The sequence below is a fragment of the Lathamus discolor genome, chromosome 6 (genome assembly GCF_037157495.1).
Source record: "Lathamus discolor isolate bLatDis1 chromosome 6, bLatDis1.hap1, whole genome shotgun sequence".
Lineage (NCBI taxonomy): Eukaryota > Metazoa > Chordata > Aves > Psittaciformes > Psittacidae > Lathamus > Lathamus discolor.
This window is the reverse complement of record NC_088889.1, coordinates 40,552,104-40,574,410: the sequence shown is the minus strand read 5'-3', so window position 1 is coordinate 40,574,410 and position 22,307 is coordinate 40,552,104. Positions and strand designations below refer to the sequence as shown.

The 22,307-nt window shown below is 40.7% G+C and overlaps 2 protein-coding genes across 6 annotated transcripts in view; both read left to right on the top strand.

Annotated features, from left to right (window-relative positions):
* Positions 1-22,307, top strand: part of SRP54 (signal recognition particle 54) — a 34,212-nt gene that overhangs the window by 6,370 nt on the left and 5,535 nt on the right. For 4 of the 5 annotated variants that reach the window (XM_065686287.1, XM_065686290.1, XM_065686288.1 and 1 more), the window contains exons 5-16: positions 411-515; positions 1,863-1,929; positions 2,014-2,071; positions 2,786-2,936; positions 3,757-3,905; positions 5,247-5,347; positions 5,462-5,548; positions 5,896-5,969; positions 6,218-6,326; positions 7,113-7,283; positions 7,776-7,871; positions 8,532-8,989. In XM_065686287.1, the coding sequence (XP_065542359.1) occupies positions 411-515; positions 1,863-1,929; positions 2,014-2,071; positions 2,786-2,936; positions 3,757-3,905; positions 5,247-5,347; positions 5,462-5,548; positions 5,896-5,969; positions 6,218-6,326; positions 7,113-7,283; positions 7,776-7,871; positions 8,532-8,623 (1,260 nt within the window). In that variant the 3' untranslated portion in view covers positions 8,624-8,989. Of the gene's footprint in view, positions 1-410; positions 516-1,862; positions 1,930-2,013; positions 2,072-2,785; positions 2,937-3,756; positions 3,906-5,246; positions 5,348-5,461; positions 5,549-5,895; positions 5,970-6,217; positions 6,327-7,112; positions 7,284-7,775; positions 7,872-8,531; positions 8,990-22,307 lie in introns of those variants that run through there. The other variant, XM_065686291.1, reaches the window with a different exon arrangement.
* Positions 11,513-16,648, top strand: FAM177A1 (family with sequence similarity 177 member A1). The gene is made up of 3 exons (XM_065686295.1): positions 11,513-11,699; positions 15,751-15,927; positions 16,054-16,648. The coding sequence occupies exons 1-3, from the start codon at positions 11,613-11,615 to the stop codon at positions 16,069-16,071; spliced, it is 282 nt and encodes a 93-aa protein (XP_065542367.1). The 5' UTR covers positions 11,513-11,612; the 3' UTR covers positions 16,072-16,648.

Genomic DNA, 22,307 nt, shown 5'->3' with positions numbered 1-22,307 from the left:
AGTTCTCTGTAATGTATGTATACCTTCTGCTTTTTGAAAAGTCTTTTACTGTAGGATTTTCACCAGAAGAGGTCCACCTTGAGCAGTGATGGTGGGGTCGAGGTCATGTTTCTGTGTTGTCTGTTATACTTGTGTCATGTATACAGGCCGCCCTGACTTTGGTGCTTGATATTACAAATAAATTAACACTGTTACTGTTACAGAATTATTATGCATAATGCTATGTATTTTTAGATATCTTGCACAGACTGTTGCTTGTCACTGTTAATCAGCAAGCATCTAAGCCCAAAGGAGACTAGACTACGCATAAATTGGTTTGCTGCACTGAATATAAAACCAGGCACCTAGCATGACTGTGACACTGTTCTGTGCTTCTGAAGTTCAGTTCTGCAATATACATTATTCTTTAGCTTGTAGATCCTGGAGTCAAAGCGTGGACACCTACCAAAGGAAAACAGAATATTATAATGTTTGTTGGTTTGCAAGGAAGTGGTAAAACAACAACGTGTTCAAAGGTAACTTGCACTGTGAATCTGTTTGCATGTATTTTTTTAATGTTTTTTTGTTTCTTGGGGAAGGTGGTGGTCGTTGGACTGCTTTGGTATGATTTGCTTGTGATCAGTGCTGTTTCTGTTAGTAGGAAAGTACTGATTAAACTGTAGAGATATTTTTTGCAGAGGGGCTTCTGAGATGAGAAGAATGTCCAAAGTAATATTCTTGTGGGGCAATTTATGGTTTATAGAACTTTCTTCAAGATTTCTTTTTTAAACTAAACTCTTGATGAAACAGTACTGTTTATGGACAAGAAATTCCATTCTTTCTGGGTTTAAGACTGGTATTATGAATGGAACTGATCTCATTCCATTACCTGTTTAGGGAGACCAGTGGGAGCTGGCGTCTGTGTTAAATATCTCAGTTAGGTATGAGTGGGTGATGTGAAACCTCTTTGAGCCCCAAACTCTTTGAGAAGATCTGGATTTGTTTTTTTAAGGCTAAAAAAAGAATGCTCTGATTCAGTGTTTAACCTATTCATGATAGTTGTTGGGAGGAAGAATATCCTGTGGAAAAAGATGCATCTTTGCTTTTTTCAGTCATCCGCTTCTGAGATTTCACACAAAGGCTATTTCAAATATACCACTATTCTGACTTCATAAGTCTCTTCCAGTGCTTCTGTAGGCAAACTGTGTTTTGGAAGTCTGTCTTTGGTCAACCAGATATTCTGTGAATGTACATTGTACCGGTGAAGCTGACTTTTACAAGAAAGTAAGGATTCCATTCAATCCTTTAAAACATGTCCTTGAAGTGGAATTATCTTTGCTCCTCTGGAAGTACAGAAACAAAGAGCTGTACAAGTTGTAGCCATTACAGTACTTAATACTGAAGTACTTACTGCTTTGGGTAGTGTCCCGTTTTTGACTGGGATAGAGCTAATTTTCTTCCTAGTAGCTGGTACAGTGCTGTGTTTTAGCTTTGGTATGAGAATAACTACTACAAGAGGTAGTTTCTAAAAGCTAGTTCTATCTGCAGTATTAACAGTAAGCAGAATCCAGGAGTTAGTAAAATGGGAACTGGAATTATTTATAGTCACTCCTAGCTCAGGAAACTGGAATCAGGAGTGGAAGCAAGCAGTTGTTTTCATCTTGCTTTTAATAATTATTTGTGTAACATACTTTTCTGAACAACAGAGATGCTAACATTGGGTACTTGTACAGTGTTACTAAGTAGTCTCAGTTATAGGAAAGCTGGCTTGATTTTATTTTTTTTTTTGAGTCTGTACTTCAGTGGCTTATAAGGTGTTGTACAGTGTCATGCTTTCTCATGGGATTTTAGTGTAACTACTTGTTTTGCATTTCTTTTCACAGTTAGCGTACTTCTATCAGAGGAAAGGTTGGAAGACATGTTTGATATGTGCAGACACCTACAGAGCAGGTAATACAGTCTTTAATGATGTGGTTCTTTAATACTTACAGATTTATTTTCTTTAACAGCCCCTTGACTATACCTGTCTTACAGGTGCTTTTGACCAGCTAAAGCAGAACGCCACAAAAGCAAGAATTCCCTTTTATGGGAGGTAAGCATCTTTCAGAATCAGTTCAGAGAACAATTCAATTCCAACGATGTATTGTTCTTTACTGAACACCTCTCACTAGGCCCCATTCAGTTTTGCGTAATTACTTAGATTTTTATAATATTTGCTCTGATCAGGTGAAAATTCTGCTTAATCCAGTGTGCTGTCTGCCAGTAGTAGAAGGTAAGGATAGCTTAAGAGATCAGGCATCTGGGGATAATTCCCTTGAACGTCCTCTCAGTGAGTGGCAGTTTATAAGTCTTTACCGGACAGATTTTCAGGAAGTACTGTTGCAGATCAAAGGGTATGTTTTTTGGACCTTTAATTTTTATTGTCAGGTAGGGGCAGCAGTGAACCTAAAATAGCTTTTATAAAGCAAGAAGTAAGTTTTCCTTAAGCTTCGTTGGAAATGTACTGTCTAGGTGCTCAGTTAAATCTCATTTCAGAGAAGGGCTAGAGAAGGGCTGTTTAGTGCGGTTTCCAGCAGGGGAGACAGGCAGTCCTTTGCGTTTCACTTTACTAAACAGTAAGGGCAAATGACTTAGACAGATTTTAAATCAATTTCTTGCTTGACAAGAGAGAAAGTCACTCTTGAAATCCAGATCGTTAACCAGTTTATAGTCAGGTGATGAAAGTTTGAATTAGTTTCTTTGATAACTCTTCGCTGATTTGTTGTTTATTCTTCTTGTTGTTTTCTTTGTTTTTCTTCGTGATCAGTTATACAGAAATGGATCCTGTAATTATTGCCTCAGAAGGTGTTGAGAAATTTAAAAATGAAAACTTTGAAATAATCATTGTTGATACAAGTGGACGTCACAAACAGGAAGATTCTTTATTTGAAGAGATGTTACAAGTTGCTAATGCCATAGTGAGTAGTTGCAAGAAATACAATAACTTCTGTTACAGTAATTTGACTACAATTGTGTTTATGTCCTAATGTTCTGTGTGGTTAAACCAGGGCTGGATAATCAGTGCTTGATAGTTTTAATTCCTCTATCTTTAATTCAAGAGGATGCTTGCATGCAACTAGACTGCCATTCCTGCTTAACTTCTCCTTTTCAGGATCTTTTTATATTGAGAAACTTGATAAAAGAACCAGTCTGATCTGGTTTCCTGTAGTTATGTGTACTGAATTTTCTGTGATTGTCACAAATAATTGCCCTGAAACAAAGAAGATCATTGCATAACTTTCAACAGCTTTGATACGTAAATGAACCTGGTGATTCTTGTATGGGTTTTCAAAGTCTGGCTATTTGATTCTGTGGTCTTGCATGACAGTATGATGGTTCCCACAGAACTGTTGCTAATAGCTAACTTGTTTTCAGAGGAACTGATTTCCTAAAGCTCTTAATGTGAAAGCCGAGGGAAGACACTGTTAGCCATTAATTGCTCATAGATCCTAATTAGCTTATTGGCTCAGATACTAGCTAAAATCACTCAAAACATAAGTCATCACTGTAAACCTGTAAAATTGTAATATTTTGTGTTGTAGATAAGTCATAGTAATACAGCATCAGTTTTCAAATGGTTGTTAGACAATACTGTTCATAAAACAGTTGTCCTTTTGTTTCAGACTGCACAGCTCTTACATGCTCTTATTGCAGTTAGTTCTGCTATTGAACATAATGCATGAACATTGCCTAAGCAAGAAGGAAATGATTACTTTATGTATCTCTTATTTCTTCTAGCAACCAGATAACATTGTTTACGTGATGGATGCTTCCATTGGCCAAGCTTGTGAAGCTCAAGCTAAAGCTTTCAAAGATAAAGTAGATGTAGCTTCTGTTATTGTTACTAAGCTTGATGGACATGCAAAAGGAGGTGGAGCTCTTAGTGCGTAAGTATTATGATGCAGTTGTGTCCAGCACCTGGCCATGCATGGACAGCCATGAAATGTTAGTGTCTCAAAAAAACTTGCCTATGAAAGTGTCACTCTCATACTGCACAGAATGTAAGATTTAAATAAGTAGCAGTTGTGTTCTTACCCAGCTTCTGGTGGATAGGATCACCCATGGACTATTTAATGTCAGTCAGTATCAGATCTTCTGATGTACTTCCAATACAGTAGTGTGTATTGTAACATGTCAGACTTGAGTCTTCTGAAAACAGCATCAAGCAGTTGTATTTACTGTGTCTTGCCTATTAGGATTTTTTTTTTTTTTTACAAAACCATAAATTTGGACTTAATAGATATGACTTACTTGAAAATTTTGCTTCTCATTTAATGCCCAAGATTTTTTTTTTTCCAAAAGAGGAAGAACTCTAGCTAGTCATATCTAATGGCCTTAAAACTGTTACGCAAATAGAACTTCTGGATTGCCAGTGTCCAGGAATTTGATAGAAACTTAGTATTCATTCATACTTTCCTGAATAACATTCTTGTTGGATTTCCCTTGTGCTGTATCTTGACAAACTCAATTGACTAGAAAATATTAATGTTTTATCTTCAGCCTTATATGATGGCGTGTCAGACTAATCTTCAGCTGTGCTTCAGTGATAAAGCTTGTATGCAGCTGAGATGATTTGTCAAAACAGTCAAATTAATGACTTACTAAACTGCTGTCTGACTTTGATCTTAAGCATTAAAGTTCATGAACTGTCATACCTATTTTGCTGTTATTTATAGCAAAAAAAAAAAAAAAAGAAAAATACCAAAAGCTTGTTCCAGTTGTCATGTGCTTGTATGTGTGAAGTCTGCTATGTTTGTTCTGTACATTCTGTAGACTGGAAGCTGAATTAATGTAAAAGCTAGTGCCAGTGATTGATTGGTGAAAAAGTTCTTCCTTTTCTTATGTCTAAACTTTTTTTTCCTGAGTTGGAAACGAGATTGCTGTCTGTTGCGGGAGGTACCTTGAAGAAAATGTAATCAATGTCTGTCTCATCTGTCCTTGCAATACTAGTGAGGAGAGCACTAGGATAAAATGGAGAATATATCTGTTGATATTTTTCAAAGCAGAGTTTGTATTTTACAGAGTACAAACTAGAGAAACATCTTGTCAGCTTCTCCCAGCTACCCATCCTAACTGCTGGATGTTTTTGTATAAATAGTTTGAGGAGTGGGATAAACAGTTGAGGAGAGAGGATGCACTGTGTTGATGTGTAGCTGATTATGTAAATGGGTGGTACAAAAGATGGGTGGTTTTTGAGAGGCCATTTCATAAAATATATTTTACCACAGAGTTGCTGCCACAAAGAGTCCTATTATTTTTATTGGAACTGGTGAACACATAGATGACTTTGAGCCCTTTAAAACACAGCCTTTCATCAGCAAACTTCTAGGTATGTACTATGTACAGCTGTACTTAAAAGATACTTACTTTGAATTGGATAACAGAAGTTGAAGTGTCACTTTCTTATAATGCTAACTTCAGAGCTGGGTTGTTTCTTTTCCAGGTATGGGTGATATTGAAGGATTGATAGATAAAGTAAATGAGTTAAAGTTGGATGATAATGAAGCACTCATAGAAAAGCTCAAACATGGTAAGTTATTCCCAAGGACTGAATTGTGGGTTATTAGCATAACCTAGTCATGGCAAGTTGTCTCAGAGATGTAGACCACTGAATTAATCTGTAGGCAGGTAATTTGTTTCATGTACATAGTTGTGTTGTTTTTTGAGTGATAAGTCTGTCAGACCGCAGAATAATTAGTTTAATGCTTAAGTGTGTGCCATCTAAAACGGTTTAGCTATGGTAATAGTGAAGAGGTTGATTTATCCATTCAGTATAGTATTTACCTTGTGAATATAAAGAATAATTGAGAAAAGACAGAAAGGCCAAAATGCTAGTGTGACTTCTGCTAATCCTTTTTTGTTGTTGTTGCGCTTCAGGTCAATTTACGTTAAGAGATATGTATGAACAATTCCAAAACATCATGAAAATGGGACCATTCAGTCAGATCTTGGTTAGTTATCCCCAAAGTATTTTTGTTTTGTCAGATTTTCATTTCTATTTGACAGACTTTGCTGTAAACTTAAAACTCTTCATTGAAACTAATGTTAAGAGTCTGTGCTTTTTCGGAAATGTGAAATTACTTGCTTACTGCGATACGTAACAACTGAACTAAAGCATGCTATCCATATTTCTGGCTGCTTAATTGAAATTACGTCTGCCTCTTCTGACACAGTATTTGTTTTCCATTTTTAAAACAAGGGTATGATCCCTGGTTTTGGAACTGACTTTATGAGTAAAGGCAATGAACAGGAATCAATGGCAAGGCTAAAGAAACTGATGACTATAATGGACAGTATGAATGACCAAGGTAAAACAAACTTCACCCACTATTTATTTTTTTTTCTCTCCATTGTTGAACAAGCTTATTTACAGAGATCTTTTTGGAAACAAATTGGACATAAGGCAGCATCTACAGTGACAGAAAATGACAAAGAGCATTTATCACTCTTAGAAATGGCGAAGAGTACGTGTCTCAAGCTTTCTGAATAAGTCTAAATATTTAGATACCTTGACAATTGCCTATTGCTGCTTTATCTGTGTAGAATAGGTGGGATTTTGAAGCATTTGGAGATTATTGTAGGGTAATTATTGGAAATTAATGTACTTTTTCATCCTATAGCTGTGCTTCTTGAATTACTAATGCTATACTTGCAAATTAAAAAGCTACATTCATCTTTAATCTGTCGTTGCTGTGTTTCTTCTACACACCCTCCAATTTACTTGGTAACATAGCCTCGTCTCTGGAATTCAAGATGGTGGTCTAATCCATTCATAACTTTTGCAGGAGTATGCTCTTAACTTTGTGCTAAACCCATTAATTTAAGACCAAGTATGCTGAAAGCATAATTTATTCAGGTTTTTGCTGCTGTGGTGATTAACATACAAACATAACAATGTTTTTATACTGCTCCTTAGAATATTGCATCTCAATTATTTATGTTAAATTCTGCATTGTCATTTCTAAACCAAGGTTTTTGATCCCTGGCTCAAAACTTAAGTTCTCAACACTAATGAGAACAAGTTTGCTACCAGCTGTAATAGATTTTAATGTCAGTAACTGAATGGATTTCCCTTTCTGACACTGTAATTGCAGAACTTGACAGTACAGATGGTGCCAAAGTTTTCAGTAAGCAGCCAGGAAGAATCCAAAGAGTAGCAAGAGGTTCAGGTGTTTCTACCAGAGATGTTCAAGAGCTGTTGACTCAATATACTAAGTTTGCACAGATGGTGAAAAAGATGGGAGGCATCAAAGGGCTTTTCAAAGGTAAAAAAAAACACCCAAAACCAACAACCTAAAGCAAACAAACAAAACCCCCAAACAACACTTAGTAACTCAGTGGGGAGGTTATGTGATGTGTGGATGCAGAGGAAATGTGAAAATGTCAATCAGGTGTTGAGAGAGGACAAAGTGAGCTGTAGCTTGCTTATTTTCCTGATGCTTGAAAGTTCTTTTATGTAACTGGTGAGAGCTGCGTTGTTCTTCACGACACGAATGTATAACTTAGTGGTGAAAATTACAGTATTTTTGGCTTCATCAATGTAGACTTCATTACTGCTAAACTACTGACAGTTCCGTCTGTTATGTGGGGTGCAGGGACTGTTGATCATTAAAATATTTTTAAGTGCCTGATACAGTAACTTTTGATCATGGATTCAAATGGATTTGAATCTAGAATTAGGAGGTAGAAGTCTGATTTATTTTTAGCCCCATATGTTAATCCACTTTCTTACAATTGCTTCCTTTGTATTTTTTTAGGTGGTGATATGTCAAAGAATGTAAACCCATCTCAGCTGGCCAAACTGAATCAACAGATGGCAAAGATGATGGATCCAAGAGTTCTTCATCATATGGGTACGTGTTGGCTTTTACAGCTTCAGGACAGGACTACCAATTACAGTGGAGCATTTGAAATATAGAAGTGAGGAAGGTGATACGACAAAGCATGCATTTAATATCAGTATGAAGTATTTCTAGGTTTCCTGACAAAAATCATAAAGCTTAGTCCATATGTTATGAATGCTTTGCACTTACCAGTGCTTAATCTAGTCTCTTCACTGGGACTTGGCTCTCAAAATGGTAAGTTGGAGGGGTGTCCGAAGTAGTAAAGTGGTGACCGTAAGCATGACTGTGCTAAACCGCATCTATTCCTAAACTTCCCTTCTTTTGTAGTCTTTGCCCCAAATGCCTAAATTTGACAGGAGTATCTTTATTTAAAGACTCCATGCTGGAATTTTACTAATTGATAATGGTCACTACTTCAAGTTTTTTTCTTTTGTCTAGACCTTAATACACAGGTCATCTTAAAACCTACTTCAAGCCTGGTGTTTTGCAGACCTTCCTGTGATTACTCAATTGTCCATTTTCAATAGCCACTGAAACCTAGCTTCAGTCTTGGGTGCTTGCATTTGTATATTATTGAAATAGTGTGTGTTCACTGTGATAAGGCCCCAGGCAAGATAGCTGTGCTTCAGAGTTAATTAACATATCCATGTTCTCACTTACCTTCTGCAGGTGGCATGGCAGGACTGCAGTCAATGATGAGACAATTCCAACAAGGTGCTGCTGGGAATATGAAAGGCATGATGGGATTCAATAATATGTAAAGAAGCCTTAATAAAGTGGACTTTGACTCTTCATGGCAACTTCAGTGAAAGAATTTGCTTTCTTCCTTTTTACAGTGATTAGGGGAGTAGTCTTTTGAAATCTTATTCAGGCTTCTCAGTTTCTACATCTAATTTCTGAAAACTATTTTTGCTTAAATTAGTTCCTCTCCACTAATAACTGATGGCACAAAGAGTAATTAAATTTAATAGAACAAAATCATTATGTAAAATTTTAATATTTAGAGACTTTTTAATTGTTTACATCAAATGGCAGCCATTATATTTGTAAACAACCCTGATCTTTGGTTATAGTAACATAAAATGTCACAAATATACTGTAAAATAAAGTGGTTATAAACAAGGGAACGGCCTGTTTCTTCAGTTTTCGTCACTGTCCTTTATCAGTATGTAATTGCATGATTTCCTGTGTTTGAGTTGTTTCTAATGACTATTTTAACTCATATTTGGCATTGATGCTGTAAGAATGATCCAGTATCTGAAATGTGCTGTTGCTGCTCAGGTGTTTTCCTTGAAGCATTTGTAGAAGATGGATGTGCTGTGCTCAGGTTTGTACAAACCTTTGTGCTTCAGAACATTACTGTTCTTCCCCTGTACACAAAGAAGTGACTAAAGCCATATGGGTATGCAGTTCTCAAGCTGCCCCATACTGAAGATTACTCTTCATACCAGCCTGCTAATTAAGCAGTTCTTTCATCATGGAGATAAGTTCTAATACATAACTTAGTATGTAGGGATTCTGTGCTGGTACTGAACTTAAACCAGACCCAGCTAGTTGTATTTGAGCGTATTACCCCAACTCAGCTACAGTCTGGTTTTAGTTTCCTACAGCATATTTTCTTTTAATATTCCAGTTTACTGTGTTGATCTCAAAAGGGTGGAATCTACAGGCACACTTGAGGAATTAGGTAGATGAGATGAACCTTGCAATCCAGCATGTATCTTGGCAGATATGGTAAGATCTTTCAGCCATGTCTTAAGGCAGAGAGATATATTAAGAATTTAATACACTGGGGAGTGCTTGGGTTGTAAATGGATACCCATCTCTGTTGCTTAGATAAAAATCAAATGCAGTACTTAAGAGGTGTTCAAATGCAGTGATTAAAACAGGTGTGTCCCTCTGTCAGCCAGTTCTTTTAGGTGGTAGCTAACATAGCTGACAGCAGACAGATTCTATTGGTAGTTATGCTCCTGTGCTAATAAAACAAGATGTGCAGTAACTTAGTTTATAATGTGGAAGTATCTGTGTGCAATTAGTCATACGTATGTTCAATGTATGGGATGCTGAAAAATCTTCAGCTATGCTATTTACCTACAGTGCATCATTCTATGCATAGCATTAGTCTGTGAAAGGACTAGTTAAGTTGGGTCATAGTGTTTTAAATATAACAAAAGAATGAAGCCTTTCATGTCACCGGCTTGGACACACTTAAGTGGTGGGTACTAAAACTGTTCAGTTCTTTTAATTTTTTATTTCAGTTCTTGAGCAGTATGAAACAATGTAACACACAAAGGTGTGCAGCAAAGAGTAGTAAATAAATCTTGGTTAGGAATATAGGAGAAACTGGATAGTTAAGTTGAATGCTTTTGATGGAGATTAAACATGAATAGGTATATTGAGGATGAATGGTGAAGCACTATGCTTCTGGACTGGCTCAGACTGTCCAGTTACCAACAATTAATTTCTATTTTCAATTCATTGCCTACATTTAGTCTTTAGTTTCAGCATTTCCAAACTCTTACTGCTGCTACCTGACAGGAAGCAAACTCACTAGTTGTGTGTTGGCAAGGGCATTTACTTTAAAGCGTTATATATGACAATTATTGTTTCTAAAGTATAGGTTGGAATAAACAGCAGTATATTGCTCTTACCTTAATGTGCCAGGTAGAAATGACTTTGGAGCCTGCTTGGTAAGATTGCATAAAGTTACCAAGTTTCATATATGTATATGCATGTATGTGTGTGTCTGGGTATATATACATGCAGGTTTATGTCAGAGGCATTTAAAAGGAATTCTACTGCATAGGAGCACCTGTAAAATGCTCTCATAGCTTTATGGGAGAACATTTTAGGGAGCACGGCCATAGTTTCTTTCATGCTTATGGGCCCTGCGGAGCACACTATGTAGAAGGAAATCCTGGAGCTGCAGGCGAACAGAAGCTGTCATGTTCTGGAGTTATTATTCTGAGCTGGTGCCCTGTCTGCACGAAGCCGGGAGAGGCAATATAAAACAGCCAGCAGGTGCCGTGAGGAACAACTACCCCAGAACCATCCTCCGGCAGGTTTGGTGGCCATCGCCAGCGGCAAGGAGGCCTCAGCACAAACGGGAGAGAAGAGGGCTCGAGGTCTGTGCTGGAGTAGCTAAGCAAACCAACTGCCTGGCAAACAGTTGTTCTTGCGTGCTGGGAATAAAGGTTATTTCCGCACACGGGCACATCCCCAGGGCCAGGGCACCTTTGGTTTCCCTTTCTTTCTTGTTCTGTGCCTTGGCCTTTAATATATGTGAAATGACTGCGTACTTAAAGGCTTAGGTAGCCACTGGGCTTTTGAGACGCACAGAAGAACTCCTGAATCCTGCCAAGCGACTCTACGTGTTTCTCGGGCCATTCTTCTAGTATTTTGCACGTCTTTACAGTATTGTAGGAGGATGACGTGTGCATTTCCCCACAACACGCACAGTTCCATCTCTTCCCGGAGGGGGTAAGCTTCTTGCTGTGTGTAGCTATGGCTGTGCCTGGCAGCCCCGTTGCCTCCAGCCTGCCCCCCGTCTCCAGCTGCTGCCGGGCTGTGGAGAGAAATGGGAGGAGAGCGGGTCCTTGCTGGGGGACCCGGCCCCCGGGAGCGGAGCAGGGCGGCTCGAAGCGCCGCCCCGGCGGGCGGAGGTGATGGGTGGTGCCGCCCGGCTGCTCGCCTCCCTGGGCCGCGGCGGGCCCGCTGCCGCCCTCCCCCGGCGCCGCGGCGGGCGGGAGGATGGAGCAGGGGCTGTCCGCCATCACCCTGTACTGCGCGCCCGCCGCCGGCCCCGCCGCTGCTGCCTGCGCCATGGAGCCCGAGCAGGTGAGCGGGGCCGGGGCCGGCGGGGCGGCCTCTCCTCGGACCCTCCCGGCCGGGCGGCCCGGGAGAAGGCCGCTTCCGGGAGCGGGCGAGGCCTCTGTGGCCGCGGCGGGCGGCGGGGGCGCTGGGGCCCGGCCACGGCCCGACACCCTCGGGTGTGTGCAGGAGCGGGGACCCGGCGCCGCCGGTCGTCCGCTGTGGCTGGTGGGCCTGGCCACGGGGGAGGAAGATGGGTCCGTCAGCCTGCTCGCCGGCGCTCGGTAATTACAGCCGGCGCGGCGGGCACGCGTGTCTCCGGTGTCCGTTGTTCACCGGCACAAAATGCCTCTTACAAACGAGCCTGGTGAATATTCAATTGAGACAGGTGTCAGCTTCCCTCCGCGCTGCCAAGGCGGAGAAGGCGTTGGAGGTGGCCAGGGACACCAGCTCTTAGTTGAGCTGTTCTACCCTGCGCAGCCTCCTCTGTGCGCTGCGCCTTCACCGATCGTGGTGCCTTTCGAAGGACTGGCTTTTCTTACAGTCGTCCTGTGGCTCTGTTATTCTGTGACCTTCTTTCATAGACACTTAAGCTGTTTAATGTCAGTTAAAACACAGGGGGGGAAAGTCAAGCTATATGAAAAGAAAACAAGCAAACAAACCCCCCAAAACCATATCCCCCCAAAACCCCAAGCCCCAGAATTAACCCAAATGAAATCAGTAAGGCAGTCAAGACGGCATGCATGGGTGGAGATGTTTCTCATTAGCTATTACGGGCCTTCTAGTAAGTAGCACTGTCAGGTCAGTAGATCTGTGCAAACGGAATTACTCGTCTTTCTGAGGGAGAGTGGGCATCACAGACTTGGGCATTTTGGGTGGTGAGCTCTTGTAAGGGTACCCCAGTCTGACAGATTAAAAGATGCTAAAGTGAATAGTCTGCTTTCCCTGCTGTTTTTTGCTTTTCTTTTTCCTCTCCTTGATGGAGGTTTATGTTATTGCATCACCTAATACTAGTTGTGTGAGCTCTGCTAGCTTACCTGCAGGTGTACTGACACACCCCATCCTTAACTGTCATTTATTTATCTTGGCTTTTGGGATGGGGACTGACATCCTGCTGTGCTCGCTGTTGCACTTGCTGTCAAAGCATGCCGTGCTCTCTCGCAGTCGCTGTCCAAAGGGTGAGATAAGAGAGTGGTGTAAGGAGGGTAAACAAGGAGCAGCAGTTTCAGGTGCTGACTTCCTGACAGGCAGGGTTTGTATGGGTGCTGTAAAGTCAAGAAAAATTCCACAAGGACATCTAAAAGGAAGTCGCTTTACAGCATTCACCGAGCACCTTAAGAGCATAACCTGGTGTGGCAAAAGCACCTGGTGTGACTTGCCTTTGTGTCTGTTAGCTGCCAGAATAGAAGCCAAAGTAAATACTTCTGCAGCATGAGGTTAAGACAAGGCTGTCTTTCAACACCCATGTGATGTGTTAGAAAGGGAAGAAATGTGTGGAAGAAATGAGGTGGCAACCTGACTAAAGTGTGGACTGGAAGGATGATCTTTGTAACAAGTTCTTGGATTGGAAAAGAAGACCCAGTTTGTAAAGGAAGATCAAAAGAGTAAAGCCACAGACAGGAGATACTGTATCATTTGAGCTATAAAGTGAGCCTAGCTGGCAATTCTAGAGTAGATCTGTGTTGCCACAGTTTTGGAAAGATAAATACAATTTACCATTGCTGAACTTTCTGCCTGCAGCTGGGAGAGCTGGCTTTTAGTGGTCATGCATGTAGAAATTAAAAGGACAAATGCTACAGTGATGACTAAAACCCACATCCAGGTTTGTTGATTAGATATCAGCCAAAACAACAGCTGATATGTGTTACTTTTATTTGATAATTTAGGACTCTGAGCCGGATTACTAAGGAAACGAGATTCATCATTCCTCGATGAATCCTTACTGTCTTGAACAACTGCATTTGCCTGAAACTTTGTACCAGTACTAGCTATATGGAGCTGTTTTCTGTAGGTAGAGTAAATGGAGTGTGGGATGGGTGTGCAGGGAACTGAAGTGTGCCTTTTCAACTTTAAATGTTATCTACAGTTTTTTTCTAAGTTAAAATATTTGAAGCATTTGGGCTAAACGAGCCAAAATCAGGCTGTGCCTTTAGAGGAGCTCTAAGGAGAGGCTCATGTTGCTTGCTGTTGTTAATCGCAGTAATATTTGTGATGCTATACTGCAAGATATAGTGCTTTTCAGCACTGTGACTAAACATGAAAAACGGCGTCATTGTACGATGCCAAGAAAGGAGCGTGAAATGTTCATAAAAGGCTGATTCTGTGGTGCTCTTTGCTCCAAAAAATACGGAACTGAGTCGCAGTAAGCGGTGCCTGCTTTTATAGGAGCAGCAAGGCATGCTCCTTGTGCTGAGGTTGCCTTGCTGTTTTTAGCATTCATATTCTTGCAGCTTTGCACTTCTGCTCCTGCTGTGTTCCCAAGACTGGTATGTAGCAGAGAGGGTGCGCTGGGCCCCATGTAGTCAGTTCTGTCTTTCTACATGAAAATGTAATTCTGTGTGAAAAAATGTAACGCCGTTTCAGCTGAACTACCCCGTTGAGAACTTGCTGCTTCATTCTGCTCTGCTCTTCCAGGAAAATGCCCAAATGTGCCACAGTAGCCACAGAAATGCTAAGGGAAGCTGAGATGACTTGCAGTTTTGAGAAGCAGTGGTACAACGGCTAAGGATGATGAACGTGTGCACTCCCTCTCTGCTTTGTAGAGCTCAGCACGTGATCTTTACCTTCCCTCCCTCTTCTCTATGGGCACAGGAAAAATATGTGCCTGTAATGAAGGAAGCCGTTCTGCTCCCCACAGCCCCCTTCTGTCCCACTGGCTTTCCCAGCTAACCAAGCCTGTTTGTGTTGCACAGCTGGTTCATGTAATCTAGTGTAAGAGATGGGAATGGTGATGCTGCGCTTGCAACAATTAAGGGATGTCTTTATGTGATAAAATACATATTTTCATTAATGAGTTTGGATTGTAATCTGTGGAGACTGTTAAGTTTGCGTAGGCAATTGCCATTCAAAAATTGGAATGTGCCCCTTTTGTGCAACCTGAATTCTATGTACACATACGCACATCTCACTCCTTATGACATGGTTTCCAATTACAGGAGCTCTTGCATATTTAAAAACCTTCATGGTATACTAAAAACATGTGGTTGGCATTTCCTGGCCTCTGTGTCCTTCTCTGCATGACGGAAGTATTTTCAGAGGGGTTTTATGCTTTGATGCAGTAGTGTCTGAAAGCTCTGTAAGGTGAAGGCTCTGTTTCGATTGCTACAGCACAAAACCTTACTTACATTCTCTGGCTGCAGGAGTTACTAGCATAAAGAATTACTGATTGGCCTTTGAACTAGAAATATATTTTTTTAATGCCTCTGGCCCAAAGACTGCATTGTAGTATTCAGCAGCTGGAAGAACAAAACCAGACATTGTACTTCTCTTTTTTATATGTCCGTAGCCACAAAACTGCATGTTGTTCTTTTAGCATGGTCCCGTGTACTAATTGTGACTGCTGATGAAAGCCCAAAGCAGCAGATTCCTTGATGCATCTTCTTAAAGCTTGAGCCTGGCTGCTTCATTATCCTCATTCAGTTCTAGTGCTAGAGGTGTCTGTCTAAGCTTGCAAAAAGATGGCTACAGCCTATGAATTGCTTGAGTAATTTCACTAGGTATTCCAAAGCCGAGGACAGATTTAAGTGTAACACTTAGGTGCTGAGTAAAATATTTGAAGTGTCCTGCTAAGAAACTCCTGCATAACACAGTGCTCTTCCAGAACAGTTGTTTTTGATACCCCCTGTCCATGCTGAAGTGAAAGCACTTACCTGCTGGTTGTTTTTAATGATGAGATCAGTTTTTATGTATCTGCAAATGGTAATGTTCCCATCTTCTACCTGCAGCCAAGGTCTTGCAAATGCTCACTGTATACACTAGTCATTCTAAAATAAATATCTCACTAAGTTTTTTAAGGGTGAACTTTTCCAGTTCCAGAAGCGTGTACCTGATATAATGATTCTTTTTTTCTTCATTACAGCAACTTACAAATGGAGATAGAGGCTTTGAGAATGTGGAGCTGGGTGTCATAGGAAAGAAGAAGAAAATTCCAAGGAGGGTTATTCATTTTGCAAGTGGAGAAACAATGGAAGAATATAGCACAGACGAAGAGGAAGATGAACAAGAGAAAAAAGACCTGTTGCCACCTGTAGATCCTGTAGGTATTTTACTTGATAAATTGCTACTTCTGGTTTACTGGGTAACTGCCCATATTTCATACTTTAATTTTTGTCACACAAATCTGGTATAGTATTAAACATTCCCTTAATTTGATTGGCTCTAGGCACTGAGAAGTCTGTGAGAAGTGTTCCTGAGAAGTTTTGCCTTGGAGTTGTCTGCCACTAAAGCAGCCCTGTTACTTAGAAGTGGATTTAATTTTTTCACAGCTGTAGTCTGTCCTCTCCAGAGCATGTCTTCCTCTAATAATATTTGCGTGGTGTCTCCTTGATTTGTACTGTTGTCTAAAAAATGGGCAGGGAAGGCGTTTGTTTCCTTATGTTTGGTGACAGTGGAGAGCTGAACCTCTAATATGATGTTATCATACTGACAATTTGATATAATTAAAAATGTTAGAAGGGAAAGAAACAGATGACTTACAGAAATAAAGGAAAACTGGTGTAATTCATGGTGTATCAGGAACAGCTTTTAGAACATCTGCCTAGTCTGTGTATGTAATTTTCATCTGCCTTCTAAGCTGTTAGGGTGTTGCTCAACCTGTGAATGGAGGAGTCTCTATTGGTCTGAGTTCAGGTGAGGTTTTGACGGGTAAAGCTGTCTCCAGTAGTGTGTATTACAGCTGCTGAAATATGTTTTCCTTTTTGTCAGTGATTCTGGATCTACGCTTAAAGGTAAAATGAAATATATAATGTTTTATTCTGCTTGTGTGTCTGACAATCTGTTCTGTGGTGATGGTTTATCTGCAAAGCTCTCAGCCATGTGTGCCAGCATTGGCAGCAGCAGTTCTCTGCCCTCTGGCAGCCAGTCCCAGAGATGATCTGCATCCTTCTCTTCATCTCTGCACATCCCTAGTCTCATGTTTCTTTTATAACACTCCCACAAACTGGTGTCCCAAACCACTTAAGTTTGCAGACTTCTCTACCCTCCTACAACAATTCTTACTGCAGTGAATTGGGTCTGCATACTCCCTGCCTGCCGGTGGGGCCCCCTTCCTGTCCCCCTCTGGGCTTGGTTGCCTCTACTGAGATAGAGGCTGGATCCTTTCTGATGTGCTGGAGTGTGGTCAGGCAGCTGGGAGCCATTGCTTTGTGCAGTGGCTAGTCCTGCCTGCTTGCATGCTGGAAGCAGATACCAGTATGGAGCTGCTTGTTTCGATGCTTCTGATAAGAGTCTTTGCATGCACCGAAACCAGTACCCTGCTATCTACTTGGTACTGCTGTTGAAGTGACTTCTGCACCATCGGTTTAGAATCCATAATTAAGAAATGTGGTTGAAGCTCTCTGTTTACTGTACAGTAGTAGGCCCTGTATTTATTTATTTGTGTATCCATCCTGGGAGAGCTTGGCTTTGTTGAAGGGACTGCAGTGAAGAGTTTGACTTTCTGCTGATTCTCTTTTGAAGAAGCGGGGAACAGTAAGGAGTTTGCTTTAGGAAGGACTGTCAGTCAGTTCCTCTGTTTCTCCCCTCTGTAAAATGAATTTATCTTAAAAACGGGGTGGGGGGAACCCAAAAAGTGGTTTGAGGGCTGAGCTGCAGTGAGACTGGGAATTCAGCTGGGATTGGGGTTGCTAGTGATTCATGGGTGAAGCTGTGCATTTCATCTTGGATGGACTGATGGACTGTCTGTTTCTTGCTAGGCAGTTCTGGTGTACAGCAGAGTAATATTAGCCTGGGAGCAGGTAGGATATTATCAGTATAAAGCACACCTGAATTTTATAGTCTGAAAATAAATGTTCAATAAATACTTTAGTTATAGTCTGAAAATAAATACTCAGAAACAGTGACTAGATGTTAAGCTGCCTTGCTGGGTGTTGGGTTTGCTTTTCTTTTCCTCCCTAAGGACCTACTCCAAGAAGTGCAAGAACTGTGAAACTTACTGAATATCACAGTAATGTCCAGGTATCTTCAAGGTCTGTTCCCCACTATGCAGGTCATGTCAGATATCCATGGATATGTATGAGATTTTTTTTTCCCCAACTATGATTAGCAGGGGACCAGATCTGTGTAATTTTTTGTCCGATTTCCTCTCAGTAGAAGGGTTCCACTGTGGTGCAGTGGTGGGAGGCTCACAAGCCTTGGCTTACGTGTTGTGAGGCAAGAGACGTGCTGTACAAATGGACACTTAACTGAAGAGCCCTCAAACATGCACAGCAGCCAGGAATGCTCTGTGACCTTTCTCCTGCTTACCTAATAAGGATTTTTGGTTTTTTATTCAGAATACTAAAGAGTACATTGTATGGCACAGTTAAGAGTGCTTTATACTCCTTTCATAGTTTATGAAATCCTTAATTTTATTATGCTTTTTAATAAAAGGACCCCCAAACCCAGAATAGTTTCTTGTGGAGCACAGTATGCCTTATATGTATTGCTTTGTACCCTGACAGAATAAACTTGATTAGACCAAGGGTTGCCATTGGGTGAAGTTTACCTTATCTGCTGCCTGCTTCATGTATCCCAGCTGAGCCACTCAATGAAGAAATGTTAGTCCAAGCTGAGCTTTGACGTTTTAGCCAACTGCTGCCTTAAAAATGTTCTTATTGTAGGATTTCTATAAAAGCAATTAAACAGTCAGTTTGCTGAGACCAGCATGTCTAAAACTTGTTATCTCAGTTGGGACACAAAAAAGTATGTTGCAAGTAATAGCTCTTTTTGGTTCAATTTACTTTTAGAAAATGCTCATTTAATATTTTGAATAGAAACTTTGCATCATGAAATTTCAGAGCTCAGCTGGTATTGGCATCCTGGCAGCTTCTAATGACTTTAAGGGAAACAAATATTTTGCCACATTGTGAAGAATGTCTTCAGTAAGTACCTCGGTTTAATTGTGTTTCAGAGCTAAGCAGACAATGATGATGCCTTTCTTAGTAAGCGAAGTAACATGTATGTATCCTGGTAATATGATAACCAAAGCAGTGTGATGGACTGCTGCCACTCAGAACAAAACAAGTTCTCAGAAAGTAGTAGGTCTTAAATTTTGCTTTGAAACAATGATCCTGGTGCTTGTTGTATAGGTGAGCATTGAGTTCAGGAAGATTCTTGGCCTGGAGTGGCCATTCTGTTGTTTTGGTTTATCTTTTTTTTTTTAAGAGCGAGTTGAATCTAGAACACATGGTATGCTTAATACATTTTTACCTGGGTTTTTTAGATAATAGCACTCAGTATTATCTGAGTGTTCTCAAAGTTTAAATGCTTTAATAATATAAATGCTTTAATTTTAACCAAGTCTTCTGGTCTAAAATTTAAATGCTTACACATTATACACAAATCTCTTTTTGCTTCTGTCCACCAAAACTTCATTTTGTAGGAATTAAATTTCTCTAACCCCTTCTAGAAGATATTCTTTCTGTTCATCTCTGGAGCGCAACTTGCTATAAACTCTCTGTTTCATTCACTTATTACATGAGTAGGCAGAAAGTGGAGTGAGTCTTTGCAGAGCGACTGGAAGCCGCGTACCTGTTGGTGATAACCTTAAAATTCATCCCGAGTATACCTCTGCAACAGAGCTCCAGAAGAGATTTCATTTTATTGACCTTCAGTGCTCACAAAGATTGAATCACATTCTCGAAAGGAAGATTATCTTGATGTCCTGTAGTTAAAAGGAGCTTAAGTTCAAATAGCAAAAAGCCTTCTCTTGAGGACTGTCGAACTCTAATTTTCTTTTAAGAATTTGTGGATGAGAGAGAAACAGTCACTGGCCAAGTACTAGCAACTCGTGATACAGTAGGAGTTTTTTGATGGAGGATGGTGTGTGTTTCAGATCTTGGTTCCATTGGCTTGTGTTAGATGCCACAGTTTTAAACGGTGCGTATACTGAAGGACCTGTCATACCAATGATCACTCAATAACTAAACTAATTTTAAAAGCATCTTGGCACAGTAAACAATGGAAAAATATCTATTTGGTGGCACATATTAACTCTTAAATACGGGATTTGATTTTTCTTGACTCGGAAAATTATTCTTTTCCTCATTTTGTCATTTCTCTGGCAAAAAGAAACCCTACGTTCTCTGGAAAGTTCAAGTGTTATTAGGGACTGAAATCTGGCAGAAATAAATATAGATGTGGATTGTTTGGGAACATGGAGCGCTTGGAAGTTCAAGGAAGTGGGCATTTGCTCCCTTCAGCAGCCCCATACTAGGAAACTAAATTGCGTTTAGTTGTTGAACCAGAGCCCTCTTGGTTTTATCAATGGTCAAATCCATTCTGTTCATTCCTACTTAAAATGCAGTAGTTGGATTAAAATTGTATGTTGAGAATTTTTGTAGTTTAAAAAACAGTTGTCATAACCATTGTGGTTTCAATTTTAGACAACAAGGTAAAGTCAGGATAGCACAATAGTATAATCAGGCATTGTAGAAATGTATACTGAAGAGACTGATGGCAGAAGAAATACTGTGCGCTTACAATAAACCAGTGTCCTGTGTTCCATACTGCTGTTCCTTGTTTCCAGCCAAGAAATACAGTATTACAGTGCCCTTGCATTGATTAAAGACTGAATGTTAAGGCTTCTCTGGCGAAAGAAGGTTGACATACAGAATCTGGGTACGTGGTTCTTACTGAACACTAATAGGGTCAGACTTGGGTACTGTTTTCCAGCATCACTCAGTGTATTAAAGCTACTTCATACTGAGCTGTTGCCTAACAGTCCTGTCCATATCACCTGAACAGTTCTGCTTTTCTCTAGTACCTCTCCTTGCCCTACATTCACCATTCCTGCTTTGATCCCCAAGGTGCTCTGGGAAACCAATCAAGCTTGTGCTGAGGAAGTAAGGAGGAAGGAGGGAAATACCTCTTGGATGTGTTCCTTTGTTCCTGGTCGTTCTTGCCATCTCCTTTCCCCTGCTGAATTTGTGTGTAGTAGCTTCCCTCATGGTTTTGTATTGCCTTTTGAGACCCCCAAAAGAATGCTCCTTTTTTAAACTGAGGGGACTGACAAAGCCTTTCATGGTGGGGGTGAAAGAGTCTCCAGTTGGGCTTTGTCAGAAAGCAGAGGTTTCCGTGAAGCTGAACTTAGAAGTGTTCCTAACATACCAAACTGTTATTTAATTGTTGGGGGGGAAGAGCAGAAATAGATGGAGCCTCTGTGTCTGCCAAGCCTCTGGTGTTCGCTGCATTTGTGTTATACCACAAACACCCTAGAATATTCCGAGCTACTTCTGTCACGTTGAAGTTCAGCTTGCTTTTTCGCTCTTAAATGTCTTGTAGCTTCTTGCTCACAGTGGCACAGCAGGCCCCTGTTTGTCCTGTGCACTGTGTGAATGGTTTTTAACCTTGTTCACCTCGTTAGGAAGGATTGTACAGAGCCTCCTTAGTGTCATTATTTGCACCTGTGGCAACAAGCTTTTACAGCACTTTCCTTGACTTCTTCAACTGAGCAAACTCCAAAATGATTGTTGTTAGCCTGTCTGCCAACTGAGCGGGTAATCCACAAGCTGGGGGTGCTTTTGTGCAGGCAGGATAGCAGCTGGGTTTGCTTACTTTCACCTTGGCAGGACATTTTCCATTCCCATTGCCAAAACTGTATAACATCTGGCGTTTTTCAGCCTTGCCCAACTTGAGTTTCTGGCTTGACAGATGATTCTTGCTGCACTGATTTTAGAGGCTATGCTTGGAAAGCACTGAAGCCTAGTAGCTTGTGTATGTGCATACTGAAGCTGTATCAACTAGTCTCTGTAGCTGGTGTCCTGTACAGATATCTATCAAATAAGATTACTGAAAATTATTACTATCAGACAGTTTTTAGCAACAAGTTATAAGTACATATGCAACTGAGTGGAGCTAATGGGTTTCATTTAATAAAAGCTGACACTTTGAATTGCTACTTTCCACAAGGAAAGTACCTCTAGTGAGATCTTTATTGAGGGGAAATACATAACAAAGAGCTTTCCTGAATCTCTTTGGAGACTGTTAACTATAAACATGTTGTAAGTTCACTGTGAAATTTGAGTTTGCCTTTTCACAAAAGTGAAGACCCACAGCTTTTTCCCTGATAGTTTGGAATCTGTTTTGCCCCTTCTCCTTTTTATTACGTGGCTTATTTTATTTAAGACAAACAGCCTCTTTCCTTAGTGAAGAGGATAGTCTATGTATGGCCATTAATGTCTAAATCTTCTTCAAGTTCCTATGTGTAAGTACCCCAGTCTGTCTGGAGGCTGCCGCACTTCCTCTCTGGCTGTGAGTTCACCACAGTTGTGCAAAGGGCAGCTCCCCCTCCTTGTCTTCCCAGCCTGTCCTTCCTAAAGAGTCTCTACCCCTCCACTGCACTGCACTCCAGTGATGTGAGCCATCCACTGCATCTCTGGGGTCTCAACAAGATCCTACTGCTGCAGCTCTCTACACACTACCACACACTGTGTTTAG

Coding starts and splice junctions, on each gene's coding strand:
- FAM177A1 (XM_065686295.1), top strand. CDS start 11,613: ATGGAGCAGGGGCTGTCCGCCATCACCCTGTACTGCGCGCCCGCCGCC. Junction 11,700..15,750: donor GCGCCATGGAGCCCGAGCAG/GTGAGCGGGGCC, acceptor TCTTCATTACAG/CAACTTACAAATGGAGATAG.